The sequence below is a fragment of the Coturnix japonica genome, chromosome 10 (genome assembly GCF_054131305.1).
Source record: "Coturnix japonica strain WE chromosome 10, WE-NBRP24, whole genome shotgun sequence".
Lineage (NCBI taxonomy): Eukaryota > Metazoa > Chordata > Aves > Galliformes > Phasianidae > Coturnix > Coturnix japonica.
This window is the reverse complement of record NC_140672.1, coordinates 755,843-780,835: the sequence shown is the minus strand read 5'-3', so window position 1 is coordinate 780,835 and position 24,993 is coordinate 755,843. Positions and strand designations below refer to the sequence as shown.

The 24,993-nt window shown below is 43.0% G+C and overlaps 1 protein-coding gene and 1 long non-coding RNA gene across 4 annotated transcripts in view; both read right to left on the bottom strand.

The window, feature by feature from the left end:
• LOC107323706 (uncharacterized) overlaps nucleotides 1-9,982 on the bottom strand; it is a 152,709-nt gene extending 142,727 nt beyond the window's left edge. For both annotated transcript variants that reach the window (XR_014932200.1, XR_014932199.1), the window contains exon 1: nucleotides 129-9,982. This is a non-coding gene — a long non-coding RNA (uncharacterized LOC107323706). The remainder of the gene's footprint in view (nucleotides 1-128) is intronic.
• Nucleotides 9,983-23,532: 13,550 nt separating this feature from the next.
• Nucleotides 23,533-24,993, bottom strand: part of LRRTM4 (leucine rich repeat transmembrane neuronal 4) — a 135,716-nt gene continuing 134,255 nt past the window's right edge. For both annotated transcript variants that reach the window (XM_015883058.3, XM_085510444.1), the window contains exon 4: nucleotides 23,533-24,971. Coding sequence is in view for 1 of the 2 variants with exons in the window: in XM_085510444.1 (XP_085366570.1) it covers nucleotides 24,750-24,971 (222 nt within the window). In the remaining variant the exon portion in view is untranslated. The remainder of the gene's footprint in view (nucleotides 24,972-24,993) is intronic.

Here is a 24,993-nt window from a genome sequence, read left to right as displayed (position 1 = left end):
CTGCAATTCTCACTGATTTTTCCATTTCCATTATTTATAAGAGAACTAAAAAGTGGTGTGGGGATGCAGGAATGAAAAGAGGGATGGAATAATGAAAAGCAAAAGGAGAGGAGCCCACCCTGCCCTACCTGGTATAGAGGATTTGCTGATGGTTCCAATAGCAGCACGCAATCTGAAAAATGGGAATTCATTTCCAGGGCAACACTGGTAGGAGGTGAAATATAAAAGTGAGTGATGGGTTAATGAAAATAAATGATCTGAAATAACAGTGGTTCAGTAAAGCACATATTTATCGTGTTATCCAAGTTGGCTGCATGAGAGTTATTAAGTTAAATCAGCCCTCATAGAAGCTGAATAAATGAAGGCAATTCTGATGATCCCAATGCTTTAATCTCACCATTCACACTGTATTTAGTCAGGGACAGAAAGAGCAAGAAATTGGCATAGTGAAGCACCTTAATTTTTAATGTAAACCTTTTGCAGGAAAGTCGCTTTAAAACAGGCCTTCCATACCCCTTCCATTTCTAATTATGAAACATTAAAATCATTACGAAAGGAACCACTTCATACTTCAGGACCTGCTTGTTTCCTTAACAGACAATTGAATTGCATAGGCAAAGAGGCAAGTATAGAATGATATCACCAAGAAACTCTACAAAACAACCTTTTTGCTGTTGGCTTCCAAGGACACAGATTCTCTGCTAACAACATTGCTAAGCATAGAAAGAAATAATTTGGTCAGCAACAGTGAAAAGCTGATGGTTCTATGAAGGAATAATGGCTGGAACTCTGAATCCTGAAGGATTCATCCTGTGATTTGCACCAGAATAAATGAATCCCATCTCCATTTCAGCTCACATTTTTATGAGGGCGTCTTACAGCGCTGCTCATCTTCTGACTCTGCTCTCATACCCAGGTTGAGGGAAGACTATCATTTGGAGAGTTATCAGTCGCTGTGCCTTCTCAAGAAACCCTCAAAAGCACAAAAAAAGAAACCCACCCCCTTTATCACCAACCAGCTCACCCAAAACTCAAGGATATTAAAAAAAAAAAGGAAGAAGTTTACACTGAAAGTTTTTGCAGGAAGATTGAAGATGAGTCACCTCTATTCCCCAAATGAGACCATTTCAGTTCCGTGGTAGCACCACATTTCATGCAGCTGAAACTAAACACCGACTTCCACAAAGCCAAGAAATTCTCATTCAGATAATGTTACTGAGAAGGAAAAAAAGAAGTTATTTCCTTTTAACTTTCCCCTTACCTGAAAAAAAAAAAAAGTAACATTGTGCAAACCTGAGTTTTGCTCATTCCAAACCTTCTACTTATCATTAAATGCTGGACTGGCCTTGTCCAATGACCAACTGTCCAATTGAAAGCTAATGATCCTTCCTTTCTCCTTCCCACTTTCTAAAGAACCATCGACTTGCTGATTTTCCAAGTCAGAAGAACTCGCTTTGACCTTCTAGTGTGCTTTGTGAATATCTCTTATTTTTCCCTCTGAACTCACAGGTAACTTTGTCCTCCAACACGCCCTGTGGCAATGAGTTCCACCACACAGTAACATGCTGAGGAGCAGGTAAAAAAAACAAACACAAAACTTCTTATTTTCTTAAACCTGCTGATGAATTTAAAAAGACCACTGCAAAAAAAAAAAAAAAACCCTGCGGATGCTTTTCCATTTGAAAGAGCAATAAGCAGTAAATAATCATTTCTACCTGTAGGCTGAATTTGAGTTGCTTCAGTTCCAACTTAATGTCCGCCAGCTCTATCACGTAAATGCACCTATGTAATTTTCCCCAAGCAGCACGTCCATAAGGAAGAGCTGATAATGGTCCAATCTGCACTATTTCCACAATGTAAATCCAGAGCAATTTCATTTTGTTGAGTCATACATTTAACCAAGTACTGGCTTTACTAAATGCAGCTTTTTTACCTAGCAATCCTCTAGCTCTTCCTCCCAGAAAACCCTCAGTGTTCTATATAACAACATACCAAGTGCACCTGCTGCTTTGTAGATAGACCAGATTATAATCCAGCAGTTTAATATAATGAAACATAGGGTAAGACCTATGTCTATGACCTATGGCAAACTAGAACTAGTCTTTGAAATACCCCTTACAAGTTGACTGCTGGTGGTACTAACACATCAGTTACAGGGGGATTTTAAGGACACTGAGCAGTATCCACACATCTTTGATACCTTTTATTGGCTCCTAACCCGCTTCTTCCTGAAGACACCCAAGAAAAGAACCTTACCTCAATGAATTGAGTTGCTGGACTCAAGTTTGTGGCACTCGGAACATCTTTAAAACCCATGACAAACTCTAAGACACAGATGCTTCCCTGCAGTTATGTCTACTGCCAGTCATCCTGCAGTCTTGTAAAGGGCGTAATATCAACTGTTATAACAAGAATGAAACTAGAACAGAAACCTCTTGCCCCTGTAAATCAAAAAGGAACCAAATGTGAATCGATGCCCTCGAGCCCCTCACATCCAGGGGAACTGCAAAGCACCTATAAGAATCATCAGCCTTATTCATTTAAGAGCTCATTGAGTCTATTTATATCCAAAATACATCACATCACTGGGGAGGTATGTTGGCTCTCAGACTTAAAAAGTCATTTTAGTGGCAATTCTGCCACGAAATATAATGGCCATTTCAGAGGTCATAAGAAGTATTTTCATAAAATATTACCTTCTGCTGACACTGTCCTTGGTCAGTGGCTTGGTCAAGTGCTTGGGACTGATCTCAGCATTTCCTCCAAAGGCCTCCTCCTTCGATGGCTGTTTCTGCAGTGACATGACAACCTAATAAAATTTCTAAAGGTCAGACTTGAGCTTCGATGAACACATCAGCAAGAAGTAAAATAAAACCTGGGCTAAACTGCAACTGGCTGCACAAAACAAATGGAGTGCACAAACACTAAGTATAAAATTAATGGTTAACAGCTGTTTCCACCTAAACTCACAAAGCAAAACCAAGTCAAGGTGAACTGGTATGATGAAAAACATCTCATCTTGCTCTTTCCGCCTCATTAATGGCTGCTTTCTGGAGACAATGCTGTTGTAGTGAACAGGAGCAGACAATAACTACAAGATAACTAAGCTTTACTAATTCAGTATTAACTGGGATAGAGGGCACTGTTGGTCTCGTTCAGATCTGAAATACCATCTTAACACAGGTTCAAGTAAAACTTGCATTTTGTTGCACAGAAGGCAAGTGGTCAAAGCATCTTTGCTAACTCTGCAGCACAATTCTGCATCTGATCCAACTTTCAGCCTCTATATGCATCAAAACGCTTCACGCTCACGGCACGGCTTTGGATGAAGGGAAAAAAAGTCCTTCACATTTACAGCCACATCTTCACCTTTGCTCTGTTAACACCTGATCCTCAGTCAACGGCCCCATGAGCACAAGCCACCTGCTGCTGATGAGAAGGATGTGACAATAGGGCAAGGCTCATTATTGCACCTCTACCTGCAGCTCCTGCCCTCCACAGCTCCTGAGGTCAGCCAGGTTCTCCAGTTCACCTGGATGAGCACAAAAAGCCATAGAAAGGCCCAAGATGGGCGTGTTGCATGCTGGCTCTCTTCTGAGCTCTGAGTACCTTTCAGAACGGTAGCTTTCAGGTTCTCTCTGTAGTGGCCTCTTCAAGGCCCCTTGCCAAGGCTTTTCATCCAAGTCGCACAGTCTTCTTTCTTGGGTAGCTTTGAGCACATGGTTGTAAAAGCTCAGTTCTTCTGGACCTCTGCTCCATTTCATTATCACAGCTGCACAGCACCCGCGTTTGTGAGGCAGGTCAGGAGGTTAAGAAGGTGGTGCAAAAAAAAAGAAAACTTGCCTCCCTGGAAAGAAATTAGTGCTCAGAAAGTCGCTCAGAGGGGAAACAGAGGATGAAAGGAGCTACGTTTATTCCAGGAGCTGCAGCAGAAGGCCAGTTACTACTACCATTGTAACTGAAGTAGCACCACACAACTGAAAAAGACAGCTTTATCATACAAATAGTGGAAGTCAGGACTGGAAGTTAGCACAACCCATAAATATGAGCTCCAACAATGGAGCTTGGCACAAAAAAAAACCATATAAATTAGAAAAAAAACAAATAGATAAGCTAATCCAAAGATGCTGCGTGCTAAGACATGGCAGAAAGCACGTCAGCTGCCCAGTGTCCAATCAGGTTTGACATCCACAGCTGTAATTGAGTGAAAACTCTCCCAGAAGAGTCTTAAACATCTTCCTTCACCTTCCCTCTCCCTCATACATGCATGCAAGTAAAGATAACTAAAAGCCAAGGGTGTTATCTCCTATTAGCCAATGCTAGGCAGCTCTGCCTGGTACTTGCTTTGAGCCCCACCTGATTTTTCAAGGCTCTTCCAAGTTGGCACTTGGAAAAGATGAGGATGAATTCAGGTTGCCTGAACACAGCCTTCAAGGCAGAGGTTGTCCCACACTCCTGTTGAGACTCCAGCAGCGCTGCCATAAACGCTGCTCGTTTGCAATCGGGTCACAGCGGTGTCGCACCTAGAAAGTCTGAAAGCACAGAACAGGTTACACAGCGAAAGGATCGCTGTCAGACAGCTCAGACGCAGGGATGAATTAATTTCCAGAGCTCTTCCATGTTGGGACTGGTTTTGCTGACCCTTAAAGAATCCTCTTGTTTCGGGACTCTGCAGAAGGCAAGAGGTGATGTTATTCTTCCCATGCCACTGCAGCAGCTCTGTGAATGTTAATGCTCGCTTCTTCCAAGACCCAGTGAGACTGAAGAAGTATTGAGAGCTCCTGTTCCAGAGCACAGCAAGCTTTCATATCACAGAGCTCAAAACTAAAGACAACCATCTCAGCTATACCTGTAGTGCCTGGGATGCTCTGCAGCTGTGATTTAAGCATCTCTCACCTCTGCTTTCCATCATATCCATGCATGTACACACTGTAAAAGGAGAAGACACGGCCATGTAAAAGGAGCAGACAGCCACAGCAGTTCAGCCCAACAGAAAATGAGATTTCCCATAGAACCTCAAAGCCTGTTTCCAGCTCAGCTCTCTTCACTATGAGCAGTAACAGCCACCCACTGGCCAACAAAGGAGCACATTGCCTGTCATTTAATTTGTTACACGTGCAGATGCTCAAAACACTCTGAATTCAGATAGATCTAAAACAGGTCTGGAACCAGAAGAATTGATTCCAAATTTACACGAGGCTACTGACACCAGCATATCAAAAGTAAACATGGCCCTTGGAGTTAAATTTAGATGACACGTTAACAGCTGCCTATTTTCCATACTGTGTATTAATCGATCGTTTCTGCTGCTTACCGCGGCGTTCCCGTGGGCGAAGGCAGGTAGGTGACAGAAGTGAACCTGACAGCACTACCAACATTGCTGGAATCCCTCTGGTATGTTTTTTGGGCATGTTTTACCTCTGAAGAGCACAGCGTGAAGCAGTCAGATGTGCGCTGGCTGGAGCATAAAGATAAACTTTCAGTAACAAAGTCAAAAAGGCAAAAATGATGTCCCAAGGGTTTGAGCGAAGAAGGAAATGCTTCAGAAGGCTGTTGCTCTGTCAAGGTAAAATTAATCCAACACAAATGCATTACTGATCTACACAGGGAACAGAGATTTGAAGAAGCCACATGAAGTGGATGTATGATCAACGTTGGCAGTTTTAACTCAGGAAGATGCATCAAACCCCAGGTCTTCTTCCCACACAATGAACAAACACCCTTAATGTCTTCCTCTAAAAAGACCCCAAAAGCCCAAAAACCAACAACTAAAAGATTGAAACAAAACAAGATGAACCAAAGAAAAGCAGACTCTGAGGCAGCTCCCAGCTTGGCCATAGAGATGGACAACAAAGGATGCTGGATTCAGAACACCAATGGAAGTCATGATCTCCACATTGACATACAAAGTATGAACAGAAGCTCACCAGCCCTTGCTGGGAGCTTCAGTGGAACTTGAAAAGCCCCCCTGTGGCTCTGGGGAAAGGCATGGCCCCCCACAACACCAACCTAGCAAGCAAACAGCCTGCCAGCCACAGACACAGCTGCATTTTGGACCCCACACACTGCAGTTCTCAAGGTATCAGCACAAATCCCTACGTAGCAACTGCTGTCGATCTCCCTATACAACACCTCCTCCTCCTTCCCCCCTGAAACAAAAAAAGAGAAATATTTTTGAATGTTTTCGGTCTTTTGGTCTTTTAAATAAGAGCAGGGAAGCAGAGAAAAAAGCAGAGAAGGTTTCCCAATAAAATGCTTTGTGCGTCTTGGGGAAGCCAAGGACTCTATTTGTTAGTTCCACTGGAAAACAAAAATTGACTTCGAGCTGGTGCCATTCCAGAGCATTGGCTTTCAGTCTGCGCTGTCTTGTCAAATTAGTGAATCTGGTGTTGCTGCTGCATCCCAGACTGACAGCTGTAGAGCAGAGCACAAAGAAATCAGCCTCCTGTACTCACAGCAGAGATACGGAGGCGATGCAGCCGCTTCTCCCCACACGCCTGTGCTGCAGGCACTCATCCCCAGGGCCGTTCCCTGTGACATTTCATTTCTTCTCTGCCCAGAATACTAATGGCATTGCCAATTAGCAGGTAACTGAGATAGGGGTTTGGTGCCCAGCGTGGGTCAACCCTCAGATGTCTGCAGCACGCACAGAAGTGAGTTCTGCCCTAAGCACAGCACAAGGCTGAAGTGACAACTCCAATTAGGTGGGAATGCTGTGAGGGTCTCAATGCTCCTCCATAGGGGAAGGATGGGTTTTTCTTCTTTTCATGGAGCAAAACTTACCTTCATTCCTTTTGGGTGCAGCAGGTGTAGGGAAGTGAGAACCAACAACCAAACCAAGGAACTGAATTCAGTTGATAAAGGTGATGTTGATTTCAGGTTTCCCCCAATGGGTTGGGGGTCTGAATGAAACCAAAATGAAAAATGACTGGTTTTGATGCTTCAAAATCATACATCTCAATGTCCATGATTTGAATCATTTTTTGTCATAATGTAAGAAGAGAGCGTTAAGCAATCTCAAAACAATCTGATTGACATGAAAATAGAAATCAAACTGGATCCAAGGCAGCTGCGTGCCTCTTCCAAAGCTGCACACAGAACACAAAGAGGCGCATGTTACATCTCTGCACTCACGCTGTTCTGCTCTGATTCATATCTTCCTGACTTCAGGCATCATTTGAGAGACCAATCTCACCAACTTGCTTCCACTTTCTACTTTGGATGTTTTTGTCTTCATCACTTTGGGTTATACAGCAGACTTTCCAAACTCAAATATACAGTCAAATAGCTTAAAAAAAACACAGAGCAGCATAGAAAAGTAATATGTTTAGAGGCAAGTCTCCTCCCAGATGTCTTGAGCAAATATTTGCCAGTCCCTAAGCAGGGATTTTAGGATAAGAGAGAAGCCAGGGGGAAACTCAAAGGAGAAACAGGCACAAGCCCCCAGATTTATGAACTTCTAGCCCTTACATGAGACCTAGAAATCAAGATACTTCGGAAATCTGGCACCTTTACTTTGAGATTTCCTATCATGCTTCCAAAACAGATTCCCATCCTATTCCCATAGCACACAATGCCAAGCCTTTCTGGTTTATTTTTCTTCCCACTAATGAAAATCGACTTCAAATCTGCACACTGTTCTTCCATCTAGACCTGTTAATATGGGGGGGGAATATATTCTGTTTTTAAATGGAGAATCATTGCATTTATCTGGACAAACGTGAACTCTGCTGAGTGCTAAAGAAAAGCTATTCGAGTTCTCCATATGCTCAGCAGGGCTGGCTAAGCCTGGGAGCACCCACATCACACATGGTCTACCCAACTCTTCTTCCCCACTCTGCCTTCAGCAGATGCTCGTAACATCGAGGCATCTGCTGCTGCCTCACAAGTTGGTTTTCTGTGCACTGGGATTTGAAGGATGCTTGCTGTAAAATAAACCTGTCACAGCAGCTGGAGAGCACACGGTGGATGAAGGTGACAATGTGAATCTCGGAAGGAAAGGGAAATTGTTTGTTCCCAGTTTCTTCCCTGTGAGTTTTTAGAGCTCAACTCTGAACTCCATTCTAATCTTAGATGAGTGATTAATTTGAGCCACAATTAGGCACAAAATCCTCTGCTGCTTCTATCTGCACCATCCAGTCCAAGCTCCAGAGCTGAGCCACTGTATTTCCTATTGCCTTCAGAAGGGTCCATCACAGTGGGGACCCTCACCTCTCCAGGAATGTCACAAGCAAAGTGAAAAACTCCATTCTGTTGCTGTTCATTAAAACTGGCTACTGATTTTGTGTTGGATGCAGATGTTGGTTCTGTCCACGGTCTGTTGGACGTGTTCTCCTTCTCTGGCCCCAAGGACTACATGCTCTGTTACTCCAAGCAGGGGTACAAGCTAACAGCACATTACTAAACAAAGATCTTGCCATATTTCTTAAGGTTTTTTCAAACTCGCTGACCTTTAGGAAAAGGAATTCAACACATAAATGTTATTAATGCTTGCATTTATGTACTGATATGCTTTAAAACCTCTGGCTCCCCAGCTCCATCTGTTCTACCTACATATACTGAATTCCTAAGCTTAACCTATCTATTTGGATCCTAACCCAACCTCTATTAAACTCAGCAAGAAAATCTGCTGGTTTCAGTGGTAACTGAGTCAGATTCCTGGTACAAAGGTTAATTGTTAATGATTTTTCTTAATAAACACCATAAAGGTATGGCATGGTAAGGCAAGGTTCATCACTTCTACTGATTCCATAACTTCACTCATTTTTATAAGCCCTCAAATAAAATTTCTCCTGCTTGTTCATTGGCAGCTTCTACCCCTAAAGGCTACAAGGAGCATTTGGAGAAAGACTGTAAGAAATGAAAAACGGTCCCAATAGATCTGCTTGCTCACATCCAGAAACAAATCTTGTCAAAACTAGAAACAAACCGGATGGGAACGTGCCCATAAGCAGATGGTGTACACCAGATACCCAAATCCTGCCTGCACCTCTCAGTACTAGGCTATACAGTTTCAGCTTGCATTGAAAGGGACCCACACAGCACTGATAACACTCAGCAGCCAGCAGAGAAAGCAACAAATCACTGAGCCTCACATTTTCGGTGCCCCTATCATTCAAAATGCTTGTCTTAATGCAGCTGGGAACTAGATGATCTTTAGATCCAACACAAGCTGTTCTAATACTCTATAATTAAAGATGGGACACGACTAAAAGGTCTAGATGGGACTGCTCTAGTGCTGTGGCAAGACTCATTGTTCCAGAATAAGCTATGTTAGAAAAGATGCATTAAGTGGCTGCTTTTCCTGGTCTGTCCACGACCATTTATTGTTACTATTGCCATTCTGAGACTTTCAGTCCAACTGCAAATGCGGTTGCTCCCGAGCACAGTAGAGCATTCCAAAACAAATAGCAAGACTCCTTGAAAACAAATTGTCTTACTGCTTAAAATATTTAAAGTATCCTAATGCACCAACTAGAGAAAACAGCATGTACGATTACTGACTGGAACAACTATTTTCCCTACCAAGGGCATGATATCTGAGCTCACTCCAAAGGCATCTTTCCCCTACCTGCATCCACACACAAGAAGGCTTCAAATAAGGCAACGTTTTTCCTCTCAAGGATAGTCAGTCATCCTTGGAGAGATGCTAAAATACAAAACAAAGCTGTCACTTAAACTGATCGTCTGCCTTTCCAGCAGTGAGGACATCAGGTCAGATCTTTGGGGTGCTGAATGACTTCCCTATGGGCTGGCTGGGAAAAAAACAACAGCTGCATCAAGTCGTGGATTGGAACTTGTTTTCCTCTGCAGTGCTACAGAAAGAAGACCTTATAAAAGGCTCAGCAGAAAACACAAACAACAAAGCCACCTCTTGGTGGTCAGAGAAGCAATGTGAAATGATAGGAGATCTGAATTCAAGTTCTCCTCCACCTGATGGGATACAGAAGCATGGAGCTGAAATCACTCCTACCCAATAGAATGTTCCTTTCCTAAAGCTGCAGGACCCACCTTTGTAAGCCAACTAAATGCAATACATTAAACAGAGGAACTCAGTGTCTAATTAGATAGTTTGATGCATAGAATGCTTCTATGGGATATGGGAAATCAGCAGAGCAGAACAGGGTACCCAGCTCTTCTACAGTCCTGGGAATCCCCTAACTGCAGTGCTCTGTTTGCCAGCCTCCCACACAGGGCTGTAAATTCCATGTAGAATAAAGTTTCCAAGCCATAAACAATGTGCTTCCCCAAAAAGCTGTGTGCCTGAAAGACAAACGTGCTGCAACCAGCAGCTTTTCCTAAGGAAATGTCTCTCTGGGGTGTTACCTTGTGAGATGTGCAGCCTACGTGTGCACAGGAGACAAAGAAATACCCCTCTCCAAACCCTGGAAAAGAAGCAGAGAACAGCACAAGGAATCCCAAGCATCACACCTCCAGGTCCCAGCAAACACACTGCAAGTGAGAACACAGTACAATCTGAAACCGCTTTGCAGGGTGGTAATTTATAGCCCGGCTGAGGCCTCGGTTCCACGTTAGCACCCAGTTTAGCACACTCACTCCACCTGTCTACCAAGTGACACCCACATGGAGCAGCTCCTCTGCTGCAATTCCTGGCTTTCAGCCTCTTGTGTAACCCAGACATGCCCTAGCTGAAACTCACTGCATTTGATTGGAGCCTGTTGAACTTTCTGCAACACATTAAAGGCAGTTGAGGATGCTCCTATCCGAGATCCCAGGATATTTCCAAAGCAGTACTGAGAAGCTCTATGTGCAAGCAGACACCCACGTGCACGCAGAGGTATCCAAGTTAATCTGATCAGGCCCACTCTCTGTTTGCCATCAGTTCTGTAGTCCTACAGCATCTCCTCCCTGCACCCACACACATCTGGTCCTGTTCGTTTTCTTTTCCCTAAATAAACTTCAGAACGGAAAGCAAAGTTTCCAGGGATTGGGCTTATTTCTTTTCCCATCATCTCTGAACTTCAGTTGCCTGGATGCCACAAAGTGCGGCTGTGCCACATCTGGAAATGCCCTCTCAAGGTACAGCAAATGCTACAGAAGAGATAAGCAGCGTTCAGTCCCTCTGTTTTGCACTCAAGGATACACACAACAAGCCTAAGGCAGTAAATGTCAACTCAAATGAGAATCACTTTCTGACTGCAGTGGCAGCTCTCACGCTTGCAGCCTCTGCAGGATCACAGCTCTCCCTGCACAAAGGATCCATCAGTCCAGTTTTCCCCTCGGTCCCATCATTCACATCTCACTTTGACACCAGAGCCTCCCTGCCTTGGTGATTTACCCCAGTGAAAGCCATAGCAGTCCAGAAATGCAAAAGACTGATTTCAGAAACAAAACTCAACTTGGCTTCCAGCAGGGACAAGACAGCATTGCAAACAGCAGCGCATGGTTCACAGTCACTGCCAGCTGGGAGACTCCCTGCAGCCAGCACCAGCACCTCCTGCCTGCACAGAGATGGGCAACCGTGCATCCAAGGCTGCTCCAGATTGCCCTGTGGAAGGCTTTAATTGACAGCCTTAAACAATCCTACTCATTATGTGGTTGGAAAACAATCATGCAGCGTGCTGCATGCTTTACCCCCTGCAGACACAGCACAGGTCCTTGCTGATTCAATTAACCCCACAATGGTGTCCTGGCTGGGTGATGCTTTGCTGGGTGCACAACAAGCTGGTGTTCTGGGTAGGGAGGCAGGAGATGCTCAAAATCAGATCGACTTCTGGGGAGAATGTGTATGAATTAAACCATATCAAAAGCACGCAATCAGAGATGAGACTCCTTATATCTGCAAAAGAAAGCAGGCTGGGGAAGGAGCCAAAGGGCTTTAGCAAACCCCTCTGTTACTCAGATGGGCATGGGGGGGAGTGAATAACTTGTGTAGGGCAACACAAAGTGCGCTGCACCAACAGCCTGGACATGCTGAGCAGCTTCATGTCCACACAACTGATTCCTAAAGGCAGGCTGAGCACCTGCCTTGTGCCACCCTTCTGCCCTGCACCACCTGTTTCCATGAATTTGTAGGATTTTAGAACCTGTCAGGCTTCTTGTGCTACCTCAATCTGGTCCCCAGGTTCAGAAGTGCTCCAGTTCCACACATCGTGTGCATCTTGTTTCCTTAAGAAAGCAAAAGACTTATTTTATTTTATTTTTAATGCTCCCTCTCAGTGCGTGGCTTGAGGCAGCCCATTCTCCTTCTGTTTATCCATCTGTGAATGTGAGAGAGCAGCTACCCTACCCACAGTGACAGATGCTTCATTAATTCCAAGGGTGAAACTCATCCCCCCGCAGACAGCCAGCACAGGACCCAGAAAGCACCTGCACTCCAATCCAAGGGTTGCAGTGAAACTCAAGCAGTGTGCATACACACAGACAGCCGTGAAGGTGAAATCCCAATCTTCTCAAGTCAACTGAAGCAGATGCATCTGGTCCCATGCTGCTAGAGAAGCATTCCCATCACTCAGGGACAAAGGTTGAGGTCCCACTATTACTCCTTATATTTAACAGAGCTGCCATATTTCCATGAGGCATCCATTTGCATTTTACCTGCTGTCATGTTGCACCCCTAGAACCAAAGCCTTCCAAACAACAACCCCTCCATCACTGCACCCATGGGATGGGTTGGACCTGGGAATCCTTAATGATTCTATGAATCCAGGTTTGTGCAGCACCACACACATCCAATATCAGCACCCAGGGCTCCCCTACACTCCAGCACTGACACCAAAAGCACAACTCTGGTTGAACTCAGGTGCTTTGTGGATACTGATCTGAGGTTGCTCTTCTACTAGAACACAATACCCACAAGCAAACGCTGCTCTATAGATCAACCACTATTTGCTGTAGCCTATAGGACTATTCAAACATTTTACTCCAGGGAGCAGATGCCATATGGGCATGTAGGCTCAATTAGCACATGCTGACAGATAGCAAGACACTTTAAAAAATAAAATAAAATCCAAAGTCTTGGCAAGCTTCAAAAGTTACTGTATTGATTATGTCATACAGCATCTTCTGGTGCTTTAACTTTTGGGGTTTCTGTGCAAAATGTAATCAGAGGAGCAACAAGCAATTAGAAGGAAAGGATTAAATGGAAGGGGCTCTGGAAGGCACTGGATGGGATCAGAAAGCAACACAGCAGAGCCCACCCTGCCAGCTCCCCTTGCCAAGGATGGGCAAAGACCCTTCACAGAGCAGACGTGTTATTACTCACACATCTCTGACTGCCCAAACTGATCTTAAAGCACTTTGGCATGTCCCAAGGGTCATTAGAGATGACTTCCTCTCTGCATTAATGATGAAACGGCTCTTAACCAAAATTAAACTGGAGCAGCTTAATAGCATTTTAAAATTGACAAATCTTGGATAGTTCATTTCTTAGTCCCCTCTTGCCCATACAATTAACAGTGGGAGAAACTTCAAGGTTTTCCCTCTTAATAAGAGCTGAAGAATCCTCAGAACTTCTACTGGAGGGAGAAATGAGCAGCCACCCCTTTGATTAAAGGATCTGTCGCCTCCTTCAGCACCACGCAGACAAAACGTGCTTCAGCAAAACCAGATGCCTGGCTTTCCCAACAGGAAAAGTGATGAGATTCCAAGGTACAAGCTCATCCTCTGCTGTTATCACTGAATTTTTTCCATATATATATATATATGTGTATATATATATATATATATATATATATATATATATATACACACACACGCATATATATGGATTTATGTTGTGTATCTGCTACTCCATCACATAAATTCAGAGCACATCTTGCAGCCAGCACCAGCTGGACACAGCACACGACCCTATGCCTCCTGGTAAACAACCATCTGTACCTGCAGACACTGGTATAGATCCTCATAGGAAAAAAAAATGCAGAACTCTTTTCAAGCCAACCTATGTAGCTTAGAAGCCACTTCAGATTTGCAAAACACAGCAGAAATTTAAGCGTCAGGAGCTTCATTTAAGAGCTAGGGAGATCTGCAAAGACTTCTGAGATAAGACTTAGAATTAAGTCATACTGCTTAAGAATCTTGAGCTTTCTGCCTTGGCTCCAAAGCAATGTGATGGTTTTAATTGATCCTGGATGTGAATCTCAGCAGTGACAATGACAGCATGAGCGCACACTCCCAAGGTCTCAGCAGAGGCTGCTTTGGAGGATGCTGGACCATTTGCAGTTTGATTTCAAGGCTGGACATGGAACTGACTGTGGGTTTGCAGAGAGGCATTTCAAAGCTCTAAGTAAGCACAGAGTCCGTGGGCAGAAGGTGTTCAAGCTACAAAGACTCAACCACTTGTTGCCCCAGTGCTATGGGGAAATAGATGGAGACTTGATGATCAAACAGCAACAGGGAGCAACCCGCTGCTCTGCTCTGAACGCTGTGCTGAGAATCTCCCTTGTACACCTTTGTATGCAGCAACTGGAGGGGAAGAATTTGAAGATCAAGGAACAGTTGCACGTCTGAAGATGAGGACAAACGACCTCTCCTAGCTTTGATGAAATAGCAGAAAGGGAAACATCTTTGGCTGCTTTGAAAGGGGGAAAAAAAACACGGCTCACAGAAAGAGATTTTCTTGGATGAGACAAGCAGGAAAGCACGTGGCAGAGCACATTTCCAGGGTGCTCTCAGAAAACTGCTGCAAAGCCTGTGGCAAGAGCTTCAGCCTTCAATACCGTGCTGGCTGGCAACCTGCAAGCCACCTCCTGCCACTGCCCCACTGCTCTCAGATCCATTTCCTTCACCAGCGACCAATGCTCTGCTCACTTGTGCAAAGGGAGCACAAAAAGGAACAGCTGCTTGTTCCCATGGTGCCAGCTCCTTTTCCCTTTCCTACCTTGCTGTGCTTCACAGATGTTGCACTGATGTCTGCCTACAAGTGCAGACCTTCCCACAGCAGTGGGTCCTTAGATGGGCTGTCATCCCCCAGCTCTCCTTTCTTTAAAGGCAGAAGGATGGCTCCATGCTCCCCTGCCTTGTTGTTCTAAAGCAGCTCTCATGTTAACCACAAGACAAAAGGAAGGTTCTTTCCACCATTCTCTGGCTTTTTTTTGTGTAACACATCTCCATGTTATGCTCGACCTTCAAAGTGCAATACCCAGCAATAACAGATTTGGATGGAAGTAACGCTCTCACTTCCCCATGAGAAGCTCAACCAAGACACAGAGAATGAATGTTGATTTAAGCAGCTATGCAAAAAGCCCTTCTGTTCTTCTGGATAAACTCAACTTCTCTGCTAGGTTAAGTTAAATTTAAGCCATTTTCTCCAAGTGCAAACTTTCCTCCATCTCATTAAAATTGCAAAGCAGTCTATCAAAAGTGTAATCCCATGAAATACAGTCATTCATACAGGCACCATATTTTATAAGGCTGTAATTATTCTAGCTATTCATCACAGAACCACAAATCCAAGCTTCAAACTGCATCGTAACACGAGATTCACTGAATCCAGCTGATATTAAATATCAACAGGGCTCCATTATCAGTTTTTGTATCTGAACACTGTAATATCGGCTATTACTCTTTTATATTAAAGTTGTATCTTTGGAGGAGAAATACTTCCCTTGGCAACAATGGTAAATGTTAACTACCTTGAATATTTCAGTTATATATACATTATGCATAAGATTGTGATCTGCTAAACAATAACGGAGAAAAGCAGAAAGCGACAAAAAGATTTCGACAAAAAGATTTGCTCTGTGAAAGATTTCTTTCTGTTCTCTGAGAAAAAGCACATGGTATATAATGGAGAAATATTTGGAATAACGTGTCAAGTCTTTTTCCACTGGGATGCAGAAATCTGATAGAGTATTTCTGAAAGAACAGGGCTCTGCATAGCAAAACAAAGCATTAAAATAAAATGGTTAATGTTATTTGTATGACAGTAATGCCTAAAGACTCCAAGCAATACCGCTGTGAATTATGTAAGGCACTATGCATGCAAACCAGAAGAGCTCCTTGTCTTTCCTATGTATTCAATTGTAAACTGTTCCCTGCATGGATCGAGTACAAACAGTCAGCATACGTAGATCAAAGCGGAGCAGGAGGAGAACCCAGATTTAATGCACAGCACAACCCAAAGGCTGCAGCCCCTCAATCCTGCTGCTTCCAAGCAATACAGTGATGCATTATCCCCACACCCAAGATGCCACCAGTCAGCAGGGTTGACCTTAAGCCTCAACCTCTGGTATGTGTGAACAGGCCTCATTTTGAAGAGACATGCATGCAAATCAATCTTACCACTTCCCAGAATATGTAAAGATACGTAAACCAGCATTAGGATCAGGTTTAAATTACTGTTTACATTGATAAGTAAATTGAAAATTACACTGCTTGCATGCATTACACAAGCTAATTCCACACGCCGATTTGCAAATATTTACCAAGCTCTAACTCAGTCATTAAACTCGATACTTACAAATCATTTGGAAACCAGTTTATGTCAACTTCATTTTTCATGGGGTGAAATGAAGCATTAATGGGTAGCGAGGCAGCTGAAACTCCCCATCCTGGTTTGTTCATATTCACAAGGCAGGAGGGAGGCTATCAATATCAAGGCTCAGCAGCCTCATCTGTGGCTATGACATACACCAGATATTCCCATGATAAGCATATAGGTTACAAATGGAAACACAGAGCTCACCTATTTCAGAAACCAAATACATGAACACTTGTTCTGCAACCAAAAGAAGCCAGGAAGGAGACAGACTGTATTAGGACACTCACCCAATATGGTGAGGGCACTACATACAGCTGGTCCTTGACACACAGTCATAGGAAACCATCATCCCTAGTCCAAGTAAGGACAACACAGTTAACAGTTGAGATATCTGATGCATAAAGAGGGCATTATATTTCATTACCCAGCACTTTGCTGCCATTTTCCCCTATAAGTATCTAAAGGTCCCTGTAAACTCATTACTGAGGATAACACGAATGAACGTAGGCTCCTCCAAGAACATTCAGCAAAAAGCTTAAAGCAACGTAAAAGCAGATACCGAAAAATCATTGAGCCCAAACCATGATAGGCACAAAAGAAATAGCACAGAAAATAATTGTTGACATTTCCTTCATATTCATACAGAGCTAAACTTACGATAGCTATTGATTTTTTTTGTTTTCTTCAAAGTACATATACATTATTTAATACAACTGAACAGTTTGTAAACCAACTTTCTTGTGCTTTTCAAATATTGATGCCTTTTAGAAGGTTGAAACCTCTGCAGTAAATCTCAGTTCCGTGCATGCTGTCTGGAATAGTGCACCTTAATCTGAACAGAAGCAAAAACTGAGTGTTTTTTTCCTTAATTCTATGGGTTTTCTTTATGATTTCCAAAAGCTGATGTTGACCTGTATTCCACAACCCCCTAAAAACAGATTCCTATTTCCCTTCCTTGCTCAAAAAGAGCTCATTCTCTTCTCCAAAACTTCCTTTCTAGCAAGTTCAAAGATGTTCACAGTAGAGCAGCAGCATTTTTAATTTAGCAGCATCCCTCCTCCTACAGCCAAAGAAATCAACTGCATCACAGAACAGACCAAGAAAATCCCATATAAATAATGATCAAACAGTCTCTATAGATCAGCCATTGTCAACTGTTTATGGGCTAATCTGGTCCAGTTCCATGACTAGTGGGGCCATAACAGCCATCAGCTTCCCCTTGGGTCCAGGAGGACAAGTGGGATGTCTTGCTCAGCTTCTGCCAGAGCAGCCAGCCCCTTTCCTCCATGCAACACCCACATCTGCTCTTGAAGCACTCTGACAACCCAAGAACATACAGGTGGGCAGCATAGAATTTATATCAGTACGGACTGAGTCTTGTGATACTTATATAAATGGGAGGGTTGAGCTCAGCCTGGTTGGTACTAAAGCACATCACCTTGATCTGCTGCTTCCACATCCCTAAGAAAATTCAGTGCTGAAGAGATAGTAGAACTCTGTACGCTCTGCTAACACAAGGGAACACAGAGGGAGATCCAGAGGCAGAAAGCACATTTTAACCAAGGGAAAGGTCCTCTAGGGACAGGGCTGATGTGACACCACACAGCACTCTGCCACTTAGAGAAAGAGGAAATCAAACCAACCAGCACCGACAACATTCCTACTAAGAAGAAATATTTGCTGCTAAGAGGCCTGGAATGGAAACAAAAATGTTTCATCTTGCCTCCTGTTATTACCTGGATACAAACCAGGTTCAGAGCCCAGATAACACTGCCTATGATTTAAGCCAAAGAAAATAGATGTGTTTGATCTTGTTTATGTCTCCTGCAACCACAAGGCTCTTCTGTTCCAAACAGTGTCAAGAAGAGGCAAATGTGCAGAGCAAGGCACGTCTATAGTCCAGCTGGTACTATTGGAAGGATGCAGAGGGACTAAGAAGGGCCAAAAATAACCTGTGAGAGCACTAAAAGCTAAAGAGGTCTTAGGAAGATGCAGTCAACAATTAGTTTTTTCTGCTGTAAATGGAAAGTAAGTGAAATATTTTGCTTTTACGTACATTTTCCCCTGCAAATCTCTGGTCAAATGTTGAAGATGCATCATTGTGCTCAGCAAAACTGCAAGGCTGAGCATGGTCGACTGAACACAAATATTTGCTGAAGATAAATAACTTATGCAAGATAACGACTAGTGAATTGAGAAAGTCTATCAATAACTTTGTAACATTACTGATGGCAAAAGCAAATGCAAAACAAGCCAGGCCTTACCCAGGTGAATACAGCTCTCTAAAAGTCTACCCAAATCCCACTTGAAATTCCCATAGAGGGAGAAATCAGGATGCCCTCCTCAAAAATTACTAAACATGGATAAAACATAGAAATTAATGGGGCCAAAAGCTATCAGCATACTAATATATGCAGCTACATACTTCACTATCTTCCCATTGACAGCAGCTGATCAATACATTTTGTTATCTGTTCTATCTTCACTAATGCATTAACACTTATCTAAATGCTTCTCCCACCTCAAAGGGGTCATCTATCTGAAATCCTACGCTTGTTTCCTATGAGCATCTCATACTGTAAGAAGGCTGAATGATCTATGCAGACAGGGATGGACACTAATTTACACACAATCCATAACTTGCTTTATTGTCTGCAGTTCTAAAACCAACCACATGTTGAGTTCAAGCAAAAAAAAAACCCAGCTACATGCTGGTCTAACTAGACTAGAACGAAATTCAAGTACTACTTCAAAGCTTACTTGCACAGATAAACTGCTGAGCGTTTGCATTTCAACAGGTGTGATTTCAGATCTTAAGCCTGCCTTATTTTGGTGCATTTTCAGAGCTATGCACTCTATGTAATTATTTTTTAGGTGTGTAGAAGTGAGTTTGTTGCTGGGATATGCTGTTAAAAAGCCCCAAGAGAAACCAATAAAAAGCCCAAGAGACTACCTTCAGGTGAAAGGATTCCACCATTAACAGCCAGCCCACCTCCCCACCTGTGATTCCCCTTCCAGCTGCTGCAGACACATTAACCAATGGGAGTAGCTGCACTCTTTCAAACTTATTAATAATTAATTGCTGCTATAGAACTGTTGCAAGGCTTCACAGGTGCACTAATTAACATGGGAGAGGCTTAAAGGCACCCTGTCTTTTCATATGGTTTAACACCTCTTTTATTGTAACCTCAGAGCTTTTACTTTGAGTATTTCCAGACCTTCAGAATCCCTGAATACTTTATAATGGGACCATGGTAGTGAAGTGGGGATCCCTGTTCCTACCACAGTTCCTATTATTTCTTTTCTGGGTGAAAGAAGCCAGAAAACTTCAACTTTTTAAGGTCTCAAAGATCAGCAAAAGAATTGCCTCACTTAAACAAAGTTCCTAAGGAGCAAACCTTTGTGCAAACTGAAACAACAAAAGAGTGACAAAAAGACATCTCCAATGTGGAGAACATGAGGGATTCCATCAGAAACAGGAGCAGACACTAATGTAAGGAGACCACTAACCTGCAGCTCATTGCTAACAGACACTCATGCTGTACCAGCCCTTCTAGCAACTTCCATTTGCTACTTGTTCCCAAACCTTGCTACAACAGATTTCTAACAACAACACACACAACAAGGACATATTCATTCACTCACACATGTGAACAAGAAGCAGTTCTAGCATTGATCAGAACCAACCTCCAAGCCCCTTATTAGCAAGGCAAAAGAGAAAGGAAATGGTATATCGTTCCCAAAACACTTGCAGATAAATTGTAAATTAATTAATATCAGAATTATTGATGCACAGCAAACATTTTGCAAAGAATTTATCTGAAACTCTGTCACCACTTCATATGTTACAGCATTGATTTATAAATCACTGAACAAACAGCAGCACGTCCAATAAATACTTTATGAACATTTGCCAACAATTTATCTTACACAATATGATCTAAATACACTGTTGTACAGTTAAAATAATACAAGTATAGTTGGAAATAGATAGCCAGAGGGTATCTAAGGAAAAGGACTCACCAATTCTGATGCCTTCGGACAAGATGGGTGCTCACTGATGTCAAGGTTCCACAGGCAAATGCTGCCTTAGTGGTGGTCAGCCCTTAAATGGGATGTAGGGGGGGGGGGGGGGGGGGGGGGGGGGGGTTAAGCTCCAACTCCTCTATGAACACAGCTGAATTACCTTCACCTGTCCACCCACAACTGACTCGTTACTTGCCTCAGATGGTTAATCAGAGGTTCAGGCTGAGATCAACAGTTTCCCTTACAACTGCAAATACTGTGTATGCTATTAATAAATTACAGGCTGCGTATCATTAGCTATGGTGTTGAGACACTCGCATTCTTTTGCATAATGTGAGAAACTTAAAAAGAAATCTGGCCCCATACTTGCAATATGTTGCAATAAGGATGTGTGGCTGCTCTTCCTGCCATGCCTTTCTTGAAGCTTTGCAGGAGGTCCTCATCACCATCAGCTGTTTGAGTTACTCCACCTGAGTCTAGGAGGTAAAAAAAGCCATCTGGTGTTGCTCAATGCTTCTCTGTAACTCACCACCAACTGCCAAATGTTCCTATTTCATAGAACCATAGAATCCTTGGAGCTGGAAGGGACCTTTAAAGGTCATCTAGTCTACCTCCCCATTTTGTCTGGTCCAGTTTCACAGAAAGCATTAGGAGAATACCAAAATCAGTAAAACTCAATGGCTGACATACCCATAAAATGTCCCTTATGCACCTACCTAAAGGAAACCACAGACCCCAAGGCTCCAAAGGGTTACTGTGTTCAGCTTGTCCCACTCCATCAGCATTACACCCCCAGCAGACCTTTTCAATTCATGTTTTCCTCCTGTTTTACGATTTAACTTGCCCGGCCCTCTTACTTTCAACCAACAAAATATCCATATACAGTTAACTTCTCTTTTACCCTTAAAATCCATCCTGAATAAACAAGCGCAAGTCACAAGATGATGATATATTTTGTATATCAATGAAATATACATAATATATTCTGCTTTCAACTATTGGGGTAAGCTTTCTTTTTAATTCCCCAGCAAAACACGAACTCTACTGTATACGACAGCTGCCTTCTTTTTCAGTCCCAACTCCCGGGATGACTTTGGAATAAAATGCTTTATTTCCCTGCTTCATCAGCCTATCAAGATCCTCTAATTCCTGCTGTTCTGAGAACACACTTTTAGCAAATAAGAGTGCTTCAGATCACTGGGGAGTCCGAAGCGCTGATTGAAAGTCACGAGCTACCATCGTTTTCTGCATTATCAAAATGATTTTGCTTGCCTTTTAAATACGCAAAATAACTCTGGGGGGTGGCAGGGAAATGGGGGCAAGACGGGGATTTTCAGGCTTTTTCATCTACTTCCATTTCTGTTGCACCAGAAGTCACAGAGGACATGACTGGCGCTGAATGCTAGGCATGAGACACGCCAGCAGCTAGGAAGAGAATAAAAGAGTAAATTGGTATTCCCAAGGTCATATGGCAAAGCAATTGAGGGTGAGAAGCACAGCTGAGGCAGCAGGACTGCCAGAGCTCTGCAGCCACTGATGCAATGAGCTGTCTGAAAAGCCACTGCTTCCCCAAGGCCAGTTGTGTCCACAGCAAAGCAACAGGAATAAGATCTATTACCTGCATCATCTGCCTCTTGCCTCCAGGGGAGTCAGCAGCTCCTCACTTACTCAAGGCTGCCTTGCAGATGTGCAATGTTTCAGCTACTATGGAGCTTGGAGTGACTTCTCCTCCTCTTCTGCCAACTTTGGGTACCTCCTAGAGGGAAACAAACCAAAAATTAGAAAAGCAAGAATGCATTTAATAGCTTTGTTTTTGTACCTACTTTGGAAAGCTTGTCTTACCTGTAGCGCCATCATGCAATGCAAGCAAACAAGAAACAAACAGGAACGTTGCTTGCAGATTGCTGAAGACCTCGAATGTGCTGAGTTAGCACTGGGAGCTGCTTGGCACCGACACTGTGCAAGAGGAAGCTGGGATATGCCTCCTTCACGTGTAGTTTTATTTCTGTATCAATGCAATATGACTTAGAACAGCAATGACAAAGGTGTAACGCATCCCCTGACTCCAGTAATGACCGATATCACTCTCCTCTGTAAATGAATTTACTTTAACCTGCCCATGTATTACCAAAATGCCAGTCACCAGAGCATCAAAGCAAATAACGGGCATTAAGTCACAATGAAATAACTGCTCTGCAAGAAAATGAGGGGTTCTTTGCTTTTGCTACTCCACCATTGGCCCCAGACCTTGGCCACAGAACTGCCATGTTCATGGGTTTCCACTGCTGATCCAGAGCCCACAGGAATCAATAGGAGAGAGAAGGAGCTTCCATTTTCAGCCTAATAGGCCGTGGATCTTAAAACTCAATTTGAAACAGCCTGGAGTTTCAGGCATCCTTTTCCCTCTGCCTGTAGGAATGCTAAAGCTGACAGATATTGAGATGTCTAATAGAGCTGGCTGTAAACTCATCACCTCGTCTTCCACTCCATTTTCTTTTCATTTCCTGCCTAGCACTTAATTCTAAATACATTACCTCTGATGCATCCCGTTGGCGTTGCAGGTCCACTTTTCCCTATGAGCTGCCTAGTGCACAGAATGCACACATCCACACACATTCTTCCTTTCCTTTCAGAGAAAAACATGTTTTTTTGGGTGAGAAATGCAGAAAACAATACGAAATTGTAGACATGATACAAGAATGAGCACTCACAGAGTCTCACACATTGAATCCTGACCTTGTGGCCAAGTGAAAACACCCCTTATAAGTATTAATTAAGTTGTATTAATCAGCAGCCAATTAACAAACATATACCTCACCTTCTAATCTGAACCCATCTGGCTTCATCACAGAGAAAGAATATATAGGAAAGCCAGAAGACTTCTCCTTTTCCATTCTTCCCTCCCCCAGCATCACCCCTAAACCTATCCTTATGCAGGCACAACTCTTCCAATCTTCACCCAATTCCTTCATCTCCAAGCAGGTGAAATGGGACCAAGTTTTGTTCCCTTTGCCCACTGAGGCTGTGTGTCACCCATCCAGAGAAATCATTCAAACAGTAGCTTGGCTGTGGTGTCCCAACCACAAAATAATATGTTTATTATCATTATTATTCTTTTTTTTTTTTTTTTCCACCACTTTTTCTTGTTGCCATTTTATTGATAAAAACTACACAAAAAACTAACTGGTCAGGATCATTAATTTAAAAAAACAAAACAAACCAAAACAAAAAAACCCAAAACAAAACAACAAAAGAAAACCCAACCAAACCCCCAATGTTACACATTCTCCTGTGTTTTAGAAATCATGTCAACCAATGAGTTTCACCAAAACACTTTTGCTTTTAAAAGGTTTTCCTTCTGATCCATTTCAAGCACATCTCTTCCATTTTGCTCCCCCAGTGTCCATTAGTTTTGCTTACAGCACAGCTGGACTGTAAATATGAGAGTCGATACACCATTGCATGTGTTTCCCCCTGTTTTTAGAGCCCCAGAAGTAATTATAGTGTCAACAATGAAGCACAATGATGATAGTAAAAATCAAAAGCACCCTCCGTAGTGTACAGCCTGTCTCTTAAATGTACATGCACCCAAGTTTCTTTGTTTCTGCTGCATAAATTGCCAATGTCCTTTTGGTTCAGCATAAGCTGTAACGCCCATGTCTGAAGCCTGAAATATTAGTGCTCGACCACCTTAAAAAAGAGAAATAAAAAAGAAAAAGGGAAAAAAAAAAAAAAAAAAAGAAAAACAACCAAAATCGAAGAAAATATAGATCTATCTTTTGCATCGCTGAAAAAAAAAAGAACCAAAAATATTAAACGAATCTTTGTAGAGTAATAAACACTCCATAAGGAATCATGGCTGACCCATCCCACCCCAGCCCTTGCCCTCCCAACCCCTGTATTTTTTTACCTGTGGTTCTCCTTCCCTAGAACCGTGCAATGTAGAAAAATCAAATATACAAACAAAACTCTTAATCCATCCCTTTATGTAGCTAGAGTGAAATCTATTCTTTTTTTTTCTTTTTTTTTTAATAAGAACTCGACAATCTCTTTTTTAATATTTACATTGAGGGATTCGTTTGAAAGTTTAAAGCAAAGAAAATCCTGAAGTTCTCAGTGTGTACTGCAAGACAGCATTTCCAGTCTGCGGGGTCTGCTTTATCCCCTTCCCGTGGTCTGTGCTGAAATACCTTGACGTGGAATGGTGGATTTTAGCTCCTGGCCCTGCTCTCTTCTGAGCTGAAAGGTCCTTTGGAAGAGCTCCCCGCTGCCTCCGGCCCTAGTTTGGTATTCTCTCAATGTAGATGGCCGGAGCTGCTGAGCGTGCAATCGTGGCTATGAAGCTGTGGTCCCGACTGAGTTCCAGGTTGGTGGGCTCTGGCTGCTCCCGGGCCATGCTGTCGTAGCCCTTGTTGACGTGGAGGGGCTTGTGGGCTTGGCAGTAGCTGATCACCGGTTGGTCGTAGCTGTAGTAGGGTAAAGTCTTCATGTGGTGAGGGACCTGCAGGAGACCAAACAGATCG